This window comes from Amia ocellicauda, chromosome 14 (genome assembly GCF_036373705.1).
Source record: "Amia ocellicauda isolate fAmiCal2 chromosome 14, fAmiCal2.hap1, whole genome shotgun sequence".
Classification (NCBI taxonomy): Eukaryota; Metazoa; Chordata; class Actinopteri; order Amiiformes; family Amiidae; genus Amia; species Amia ocellicauda.
The window spans coordinates 20,413,831-20,425,402 of NC_089863.1; the positions used below are offsets into that span (position 1 = coordinate 20,413,831).

Genomic DNA, 11,572 nt, shown 5'->3' on the forward strand with positions numbered 1-11,572 from the left:
AGGTTCAGTTCCTCAGTCTCTCAGTAGGACTTTCCCTTCAGACCTGGAATAAGTCTGGTTGCTCTCCTCTGAACTGCCTCTAGAGCAGCGATATCTTTCTTGAAGTGTGGAGCCTAGAACTGTCCACAGTATCCAGATGAGCTCTAACTAGTGCATTGTACAGTCTGAACATCACTGCCCTTGTTCTCAATTCTACACTTTTGACAATATACCCTAACATCCTGTTTGTCTTTTTTATTGCTTCCCCACATTGTTTGGATGGAGAAAGTGAGGAGTCCACATAGACTCCTAGGTCTTTCTCATGCGTTACTTCATCTAGTTCTGTTCCTCCCATAGTGTAATTATAGTGGACATTTTTGTTACCTGCATGTATTACCTTGCACTTGTCCACATTGAATTTCATCTGCCAGGTGTCAGCCCACAACTGAATATTATCTAAGTCCCTCTGAATAACCTGTGCTGCTGAGATTGTATCTGCTGAGCCACCTATTTTAGTATCATCTTAATCATTAATATAGATTAATTAATACCATTAATATAGATTAGAAAAAGCACAGGCCCCTCACTCCAGTTAGAAGCAACTCCTCTAATTGACACCTTCTATTTCCAATCTCCAAGAATATGGTTTTCATTAAGATGCTCCTCTATTTTTTGTCTAATCATTTTTTCCAACATTTCACAAGTGATGCAGGTGAGACTGATTGGTCTGTAATTTCCTGGCTCAGTTTTTAAAATAATTTCCCTAATTTCTTGAAGTATCATTGGAAATATACCATCTAGCCCAGGTAGGGATGCACGATATTGGATTTTTGCAGATATTCGATATGCTGATATTTTCAAACCAATGTTGGCCTATTGCCCATGCTGATATATATGAAGAGAACACCAAGTCTCTCCTGTACTAGAATTAACCTGTTACTCTTATTGTGATGGCCTACGTGTTGTAGATACAGACATAAAACATTTCCTTTGATTCTACCCTTAATGTATCCTTATACAAAATGTAGACATTCACTCATGAAAAATAAGGAAATCATTTCAACTTGGACTAGATGTAAAATATGCCACATTTATTTTTTAAGTATCATTTTCAAATAAAAATGTAAATCTCATCCCACTTGAACAGGTTGATATGATGCTTCCCTGAGACAATTCTGACAAAGCAGTTGACATAGTACAGAAAAACACATTGTTCTCAAGTGCACAAAATAAACGCAGCTGTAGTCCTGTAGACCTAAAACTTCAGTCCTTAGGACCCACTTTAACATATACTGAATGAGGCTGGAAAAAAACTTCAGCTGACTAGTAGGCCTATTGGTTCTACTTAAAACTGTAAAAACTTATACCAAGCTCCATATGCCCTTTTCTGTGAGCCACTAACAGCACTGTCTCAATGGGCCTGGTTGACTTTCCTGGGAATTGTGGCTTCACCCAGGTATGTGTGGACCTACAAAGTAACAGAAATAGCAGCTACTTTCAGTTTTTAGGCCAATTCAGATCAGTCGATTGGAATAATGTAAAGATAACCCAGCACTGCTCAATCACTTCACCCTATTACACAGATGAATTGATTAACAGTAGTATGTATTTGGTCTTATTCCAGAAGTTCATGCGATAGTTAAACCCCCTCTTATTATGGACAAAGACTAGTACTTGATTGTGTTCATGACTCAGAATAAAGTATTGATGGAGGATATTATGGTACAAGCCTAAATTCAGTTTTTTATGTAATGCCCTAAAATACCAATGTATTTCACCTTTTGTACTTGACTGAATTAACTGAATGCACATGATGCCTACAAAAGGGTCTTAAACTACTAAAATAAAATAAGCTGAATCATTCAATCTATATATTATGAAAGATGGTCATTTAGTTTATATTTTAGATATATTACACGTTCCTTACACATTTATATCACATCCCTCGTTTCATGTTTGTCTGAAACAGCAGTGATGTGCTTTCATTCTTGTAATGTGATTCTTATTTTGCGCTTTTAGCTCTTAAACACCAGCGATATTTAAATTGTCGATCTCGACTCCTGCCTATGTCAACACACAATCTAAAATGTCAGCTGGAAAAGGCTTTACATTAATCCTTTACTCATAAGGTAAACAATAATACAAATCAAATAAGAATCTTGTACAGGAGCCGCACGGTATTTATATAAAAAACATCTAGAAGTAGTAATCAGTGGTGTATTTATATACGTGACAAACACAACTGTTTGACATAATACGACCCAGTACATGTGCTTGAGGATTGATTGCTTCCACATTGTAACACCGTCGCTGTCTTTCTGCTTTGACAGCAAGTCTATGGTCTTGCCAAGTCCTGCAAAAAATAGTCAGAAATATGAACAAACACAAGTACTACCGTAAATACGTAAACAGTGAGTACATTGTACTCAGAGGTGGTGCTAGAGTCTCTGGGGCCCCATGTACAACCATTGATGGGGGCATCCCAAGACGGGGGGGGTGCTAACGAAGTTTTCACTGGTGGGGGGGGGGTACTGACGGAGTTTTATCCAGTGTTGGGGGGGGCATCTTTGGGGGCCCCCTTCCAGCTCGGGGCCCCATGCAATTGTGTGGTTTGCGTGTTGGGAAAACATGTTACTGGTTGTACTTGCTTTAATTGTAAGGTCATTACTGGGTGTGTGGGGCGTGTGTCCATCACTGGCTCCACTTCGACTAACTGCAGATGCAGAAACGGATACACGTTTCTTAAACCGCACTCTAATGATGGATTTAATATATTCTCACACACACACACAGTCAAAGCCATCATCTGTACAAACACCACATACTGCAGGCACGTAATTGGCCCAGCTAAAATGAAAGGGTATCTTTATAGATACGATATCGCAGGACTGCCGCAAGGGCTGCTGGGATTGTGGAAGAGGAAGAGGCCTGTATTGTTGACCACGCCCCTTTATCATAAGCGGGACGATATCGCACTGTGACGTCACAACGATGCCCACAACATACGCTTAGCTTATGAGCTGCCGGTTACCCTGACACTCAGTCTGTCTAGAGCATCTGACACGTTCACATCGCTCGTCTATCAGCCGCGTACAGATGGGCAGCAACAACTCAAAGACTGCGGTGAGTTTTTCCTCCATGGCGGCGAGTCGCTTTCTCCCTCATGAGGCCAGTGATGGTGTGTGACGTGTGTCTGTCCTCCTTCCCGCAGAGCCGCGGTGCCTCTTCCGCCGCGGAGCTGTTCCGCTGCTCGCTGTGCTCGGGCTTCGTCGCGCCGCCCATGATGCAGTGCCGGGCCGGGCATCTCCTGTGCGCACCCTGCCGCAAGAGCTGGAGATGCCGCTGGAGCTGCCCCACCTGCCGCGGCCTGCTGAAGCCGCCGATGCGCAACACGGCCCTGGAGCAGGTGGCGTCCACGATCGGCCTTTCCTCCGAGGTGAGTCCCCGGTCTGGCGGGTCCTGTATGCAGTGAAGACCCGGCCTGTGTGTGTAGTTTCTATTGACACAGTCTGGACCGTGTGATCTGTGGGAATTAGTGCCACTGAAGCGTCATTCGTGTGCGCCGCCCCTGCGAGGGTTAAAGGCTTCACAGCGGACACGGAGACGAGGTCAGAGTTCAACAAGCTGTCGCTTGATACTATAATGTGATCAATATATTCAAATAAACACCAAGACAGTATGACGTCGCGCAGACGCATCGTATAAAGAGACAGAGCTGAGAGTCAGTTGCACACCTTCCTGGCTGCAGTTAAGCTGCGTGTGATGATCAGTAGATGGTGTCTGGGCACATTAATGCTCAATTCAGATAACTTGAGTGTATGCAGGCGAGTTGTTTAATGCTAAATGAACTGCTATATTGTTGTATGTTTGCGCTCGGTAATTGAGTACTGATGTTTCACAAGACAAACAGCAAGTCTTTCTGTTGTTGCTTTTTTGTGCAAAATCTCGATGTCTCGGGGCCACAATTACCTCTTGAACCCCCTCCTGTGAAACACTAGTTACCTATACATGCTATACATACTGTATACCCTGTACAATATAGTTTTTCATATGCCATACTTTTTGTTTGTATTTTTACTATTTGTGTGCGTGTGTGCATATAAACATACACATATACCTACACAAGCAGACACTATCAGTATTTATTTATTGATTACTAATATCTGAGTGTGGTGGGGTGGGGGGTGCTGTCAGGCACTTGGGTGGGGGAGGCAGTGTTCAATTCCCTTAACTGATGAGCCCTTTTCCTCCTCCGTTCGATATTGGATGTTTTCTCTAAGTGTTTTTTTCCTGTGTCTTACCAGTCCTGTAGTGCTGACATCACCACCGCCATATCCACCCACGGGGAAGAGCTGGCGGCCCTGTTCGTGTGTCCGGTGTGTTTCGAGTACGTGCAGCCGCCCATGCTGCAGTGCCGGGCCGGACACCTGCTCTGCAATGAGTGCCGGCCGAGGGTGAGCAGCTGCCCGTGCTGCCGCAAGCCACTGGCGCCAAAGTGCAGGAACGTGGCCATGGAGACGCTGGCCGCCATGGTGCCGTTCCCCTCCGAGGTGAGTCCCTCCCGTGACAGGCTGCCCCACTCGAGGGTCAACCACAACAGTCCCCCAAAACTAACTGCCCCGCCCCATCACACAGCACTGACTCACACAACACCCCACGGTCCCTCCACAGCACAGTCCAGATCGTTGCGGTACCGAGTGTGTCAGTGCGTTAGCCAGTGTGTTAATGATCCTGGGCTGCTGTAGTGAGGGTGTGCCAGTGTGTTGCTGCCTCTGCTAGTGAGATGTTCATGGTACTGTGCTGCTCTGGTGAAGTGTGTGTTTGTGTTCATGTGCTCCGAGTGTGTACTGATGTGTTGTGTGTGTTTATTGACTTTCCAGCCTGATGCCCTGGGAGACGACTTCATTGCAGCTTTTGGAGGGGCTCAGACCGCAGAGCAGCTCCCGGCTCCCAGCACACATGATCAGGTGGTCCGGGAGCCGCGGTTCCTCTCCTACCTGCGGCACTCTGGACTTGATGACGGACGCAGCTCTGACCCTCGCGACGTGGTCCTGCTGCTCCTGAGCTGCGTACTGTGGCAGCTGTGCCCCCTGTGCGATGCAGACCGGGAGCAGCTCCACAGGTGGGTATCGCTGGAGAGCCAGCTGGTGGAGCAGGCGCTGCGTCTGGTGGAGGGGTCGCCGGACCGCGACGACATCTACCTGAGGCTGAGGGAGGGGCCGACCCCCCACTCTCACACCAAACCCTTGTATGATGTTGTCACTCCTGCTCTGCGGGAGCTGCGGCGGCTTCTTCCCCTGGACCTCAGTCTGGATGCCCTATCTGAGAGCCAGGACCTACAGCTAAGCATGGCCAGCGTGGTGGTGCGGAACCTGCTGCGCTACGGCAACCCCTATGGGGGCAGACGGGTGCGTCACCTTGTGGCGCTGCGGCATCTTCGTCACGGCCAGGATGCCCTCCCCTCCACCTCCTCCAGTGTGCCGCGTGTGGCCCAGGCCCCGGCCCCAGCGGAGGGTGTGGACGCCGGGTTGCACCACGGACTCGTTCCAGAGCTGCACAGCCCTGAGTGCGAAGGCCCACAGGAGCACAGAGGCGCCAGGGAGCGGCAGGCCAGCGCCCAGACAGCACCCAGTGATGTCGGGGACAGGAGGGTGCCTCTGCCTGTGGAGCTGGAGCCACTGAGCGCCAGTCTGCCCTCCCTCATGCCTGCCAGGGCCCTGGAGCCGAGCAACACGGAGGCGTCCACCACGGCCGCAAACCCGTCCAGGTGGCAGAGGGTCCGCAGCATCTTCGCTTGGCTCCCGGCCGCCGTCTCCCAGCTGCGCTGGGTGAGGGGGGTGAGGGCGTGATCCCCCAGGCCTGAAGTCAGGCCTGTCTGTGTCGGCTGCCTTGTGTCCCAGGTAAGTTTTAAGGTCTGAATGAAGGATTGCACCACCTGCGGCCTGATGGGGATGCTGTCAGTGACCCCAGGCTTGTGCCCCGGATATGAGGGCAGCCTGGATTGCCCACCCTGTAGAGCGCCATGAGCCAGAGGAGACCCCAGTCGAGAAGGACCCTCATGACGAGGCTTGCGTGACCTGGGAGGCATCTGAGAGGGACGCACCGGGGGGTGGGGCGGTGGGGCCGGTCAAGGCTGGAGACCCCCTGTCTGCCCCTCCCAAGCAATCCAGAAACTCCCACTGGAGACGTGCCTCAAAATGCAGGACTAAACTGGCTCTGAAGCAAAACCTGGGCATCCAGAGTGCAGCCCAGCAGAGGCAGAGGGCCGGGGGCCAGTGAGCAAAGTAAGTGTCCACCGCCGATGCTGGTTCCACCGTAACAATGTTTTAATTGAACCGCGCAGAGAGGACAGGACCGCTTTAAAATCTGGGGGTCCCGAGGCGACGATCGGGTGGGTCTCTCCTCAGGTGGCCACCATTGGTCCTGTGACGTGTAAACATGGACATGAACTGGACTGCTGTTGCCGCCCCCCCCGGTGAGAAGACCCTCACAAGGAGATGCACGCCAGCGGTGGGAACGAGACCCAAAGTGCACAAAGTGTGTAAATAAACGTGTGTAAACTAAAACCACAAAGTTTCCACTGGAGTCCCTTTCTTAAATGCAGAGCTGTTTCTATGCCTAAGTGACCGCTTGGAGCCCCTTACCAAAAAATAATTAATACATCTAATATATTTTCAATGATTTATCATTTATTTTCATAAATGATCACAGTGATCAGTTTTCAGAGCATTTCAGAAACCACAAGGTGGAATAGAACATCTACGACTGAGAGCTGGAGCATTTGATACAGTTCTAGACACCACACCCCTTTCCAGGGCAATGTTTTGGAGCTTCAAATCTAAATCAGGGGTTGGAAGCAAGACAGACACGTGAAACAGAGAGGAGGCCATTCGACCCATCTTTGCCAAGGATCACGTCTGCTGAATCCAACTTTTATCTGTGTGTGGATTATTCCCAATAAGTCAGACTGATGAACCAGAAGTATGTGAAGATAGAAGTTTATTGCGATACAAGCAGCTGTTGGAAGGATGTGATCACAGGGGCGGTCTCTATGATAGCAGATCCTTAAAGGCACTTTACACACACACACACATTTACATGATATAGTACATGACGTGACAGACTCTCTTCCCATCTCCTCAGACATGTAAGTTTCTCTAGGACATACTACAGCATTACAGACCTTGTTGCTGGGCAGACATGGAATTTGTCCGATATAATAACTCAACACAGAGAGCAGTTTGACAGTTTGACAGTTTCTCTTGAGAACCACAGAGAAAAACAACTCCTTGTATGGTACAGACAGTCTGGATACTTTCTTCCTAGTTTTATATTCATCTTAAGAACCTGGGCTCTACCCCACAGGGACAGTGGAAGCCCAATCCATCTTTAAAGGTCGTCCCGTACAGTTTTAAGAATTTGTGGCCCATTGAGACTAAATATTGAAGTTAGAGGGGATTTAATAATGATCCCAAGACATTTCATTCTGTTCGGTTTCCAAGTGAAAGGAGTATTTTTCAGGTCACTACGATGTGTATGGGAATTTAGTGGCATTGCCTCCGATTTACTCCAGTTCATTTTGCATCCAGAGAGTCGACCAGAGCATCTAATGAGATCAGGAATAGCTGGGAGGGAGTGTGAAGGATCTGAGAGTGTCAGTAATATGCTCAGAAAAAAACAGAAACGTCCCTTTTTCAGGACACCTTATTTTTAAGATAATTTTGTAAAAATCCAAATAACATTACAGATCTTTATTGTAAAGGGTTTACACAATGTTTTTCATGCTTGTTCAATGAACCATAAACAATGAATGAACATGCACCTGTGGAACGGTCGTTAAGACACTAACAGCTTACAGACGGTAGGCAATTAAGGTCACAGTTATAAAAACTTAGGACACTAAAGAGACCTTTCTACTGACTCTGAAAAACACCAAAAGAAAGATGCCCAGGGTCCCTGCTCATGTGCATGAACGAGCCTTAGACATGCTGCAAGGAGGCATGAGGACTGCAGATGTGGCCAGGGCAATAAACTGCAATGTCCGTACTGTGAGACGCCTAAGACAGCGCTACAGGAGACAGGAAGGACAGCTGATCGTCCTCGCAGTGGCAGACCACATGCAACAACACCTGCACAGGATCGGTACATCCGAATATCACACCTGCGGGACAGGTACAGGACGGCAACAACAACTGCCCGAGTTACACCAGGAACGCACAATCCCTCCATCAGTGCTCAGACTGTCCGCAATAGGCTGAGAGAGGCTGGACTGAGGGCTTGTAGGCCTGTTGTAAGGCAGGTCCTTGTAGACATCACCGGCAACAACGTCTCCTATGGGCACAAACCCACCTTCGCTGGACGATTTCATGCAAGATAGGAATGTCAGTGTTCTGCTATGGCCAGCGACCTGTCCTAGGAAGGTTGTGTTTTAACTGGATTTGACACAGTAGCGTGTAGCTGCCATCACCTTTTTTTTTTCCTGGGACGGTCTGGTTAATTAACCCTGGAAGGTAGTTATTGAGAAGCAAATGCCAGGATGGAATATATAACAGTCTCTTAGATAGATAAAAGCTGGGTACATGATGTGCAATTTAGGCAATGAAACACAATCACGGTATCAAAAGGCAATTGATCAGACGTCAATATCCATTAATTTCATAATCAACTGTGGAAGTAAAGTTAGAAATTCCTCTCACAAATGGTTTACTTCATGTATACTTAAGAAAGACCAGGTTAAGTCAACAGCCAGGCCAGAAGGTAGTTTGACCCCTGTTTGTTATTTTCGACGAGCATCTTGGAGAAGATGACAAACAGAATGATTTGAGTGTCTGCTCCTTAATCCTTGTATTGGCCCATGGACTCTGTCCTCTAATAATATATTCTGCTTAGCAAGCTTTTAAGATAACATAGTAATGACTTATTAATTGTAACCATATCATTGTTTTCTGTGTATAAAAAGCTCTGACTTTTAACATGGAATCAGAGCAGCTTTGGGATCTTCTTGATTCACTGTTGTTCTCCACGTCACGTGAAATAAAGGCATTGCAATGAACATTCCAACCTTGTAGTGGTATTTGTACATAAATGCTCCCAAACACAAGACTTATTGCTTAAAAATACAAAGTTCATTAGCTGCCCAATCATGAAGCCCTTTGTTTACATCCAATGTGCATTTTCAGTTTCCGTGGAAGAGGCAGCAGTTGCTCTTATTAGTGTAGAAAAATAAATGCTTAAAAACACATATTAGTCCTGCAGCAGATCTTTCATGTTAAAAATTGTCCCAAATAAAAAAAAAAGAAACAATCCACAGATAAACCCGATCTCCTCCTTGCAAGTCCTAATAGCTACAGTGAGGGGAAAAAGTATTTGATCCCCTGCTAATTTTGTACGTTTGCCCACTGACAAAGGAATGATCAGTCTATAAGTTTAATGGTAGGTGTATTTTAACAGTGAGAGACAGAATAACAACCAAAAAATTCAGAAAAACGCATTTCAAAAAAGTTATACATTGATTTGCATGTTAATGAGGGAAATAAGTATTTGACCCCTTCGACTTAGTACTTGGTGGCAACACCCTTGTTGGCAATCACAGAGGTCAGACGTTTCTTGTAGTTGGCCACCAGGTTTGCACACATCTCAGGAGGGATTTTGTCCCACTCCTCTTTGCAGATCCTCTCCAAGTCATAAAGGTTTCGAGGCTGAAGTTTGGCAACTCGAACCTTCAGTTCCCTCCACAGATTTTCTATGGGATTAAGGTCTGGAGACTGGCTAGGCCACTCCAGGACCTTAATGTGCTTCTTCTTGAGCCACTCCTTTGTTGCCTTGGTTGTGTGTTTTGGGTCATTGTCATGCTGGAATACCCATCCACGACCCATTTTCAATGCCCTGGCTGAGGGAAGGAGGTTCTCACCCAAGATTTGATGGTACATGGCCCCGTCCATCGTCCCTTTGATGCGGTGCAGTTGTCCTGTCCCCTTAGCAGAAAAACACCCCCAAAGCATAATGTTTCCACCTCCATGTTTGACGGTGGGGATGGTGTTCTTGGTGTCATTCCTCCTCCTCCAAACATGGCGAGTTGAGTTGATGCCAAAGAGCTCGATTTTGATCTCATCTGACCACAACACTTTCAACCAGTTCTCCTCTGAATCATTCAGATCTTCATTGGCAAACTTCAGACGGGCCAGTACATGTGCTTTCTTGAGCAGGGGGACCTTGGGGGCGCTGCAGGATTTCAGTCCTTCACGGTGTAGTGTGTTACCAATTGTTTTCTTGGTGACTATGGTCCCAGCTGCCTTGAGATCATGAACAAGATCCTCCCGTGTAGTTCTGGGCTGATTCCTCACCGTTCTCATGATCATTGAAACTCCACGAGGTGAGATCTTGCATGGAGCCCCAGACCGAGGGAGACTGACAGTTATTTTGTGTTTCTTCCATTTGCGAATAATCACACCAACTGTTGTCACCTTCTCACCAAGCTGCTTGGCGATGGTCTTGTAGCCCATTCCAGCCTTGTGTAGGTCTACAATCTTGTCCCTGACATCCTTGGACAGCTCTTTGGTCTTGGCCATGGTGGAGAGTTTGGAATCTGATTGATTGATTGCTTCTGTGGACAGGTGTCTTTTATACAGGTAACGACCTGAGATTAGGAGAGTCCCTTTAAGAGAGTGCTCCTAATCTCAGCTCGTTACCTGTATAAAAGACACCTGGGAGCCAGAAATCTTGCTGATTGATAGGGGATCAAATACTTATTTTCCTCATTAACATGCAAATCAATGTATAACTTTTTTGAAATGCGTTTTTCTGGATTTTTTTGTTGTTATTCTGTGTCTCACTGTTAAAATACACCTACCATTAAAATTATAGACTGATCATTTCTTTGTCAGTGGGCAAACGTACAAAATCAGCAGGGATCAAATACTTTTTTCCCTCACTGTATATAAGCAAGCTTCCAGTCACTAATTATCGAAGAACAACAAAAAACTCCATTGCCAAATTGTACTAATGTTTCCATGCCTGAACACATCTCAGCGAACTCAACGAGGGGACAAGCCACATCATGGGCTTTCTTTCACGGTGCGACCTGGTCCGGTCAACAGACCTTCAAGAGGTTCTACCACCTCAACGTGGCAGACAGGCTGCGCCCAAACATGGGTTCCCAGGTACTTCACACTGCTAGCCCTCAGGTGCCGTGAGGCTCTGCTATCCTTGTCATTGTGGGTTAGGCTTCGTCAGGTGTCTGGACTTGCGACAGCTCTGGTATAGTCTTCCCATTCAGTAATGGCTGTCTTTCCTTTTGAAAGGGAACGATAGGTTATTATCATAACCCTGGTTCCCTGATAAAGAAAGACAGCCATTACTCGTCGTGCCAGCAGGGCCCCTATTGGGCAGCTTTGGTACATGCTTTCAATGATTGGCAGGACAGAAGGCTCTTCCCATTAGGTAATGGCTGTCTTTCTTTTTCAGGAAACCGGGGTTATGATAATAACCTATCGTTTTTTCAGGAATCAGATATGTATATACCCCATAGACGAGAATGGCAGGACTTTTATTTTGAAACGACGAGCCATCTAGCTGCATTGCTTACTGGAAGTGG

The 11,572-nt window shown here is 46.9% G+C and overlaps 1 protein-coding gene across 1 annotated transcript; it reads left to right on the forward strand.

The window, feature by feature from the left end:
- The first annotated feature begins 2,591 nt into the window (after positions 1–2,591).
- LOC136767813 (uncharacterized) lies at positions 2,592–6,532 on the forward strand. The gene is made up of 3 exons (XM_066721825.1): positions 2,592–3,415; positions 4,284–4,529; positions 4,860–6,532. The coding sequence occupies exons 1-3, from the start codon at positions 3,143–3,145 to the stop codon at positions 5,826–5,828; spliced, it is 1,488 nt and encodes a 495-aa protein (XP_066577922.1). The 5' UTR covers positions 2,592–3,142; the 3' UTR covers positions 5,829–6,532.
- Positions 6,533–11,572: the final 5,040 nt, after the last annotated feature.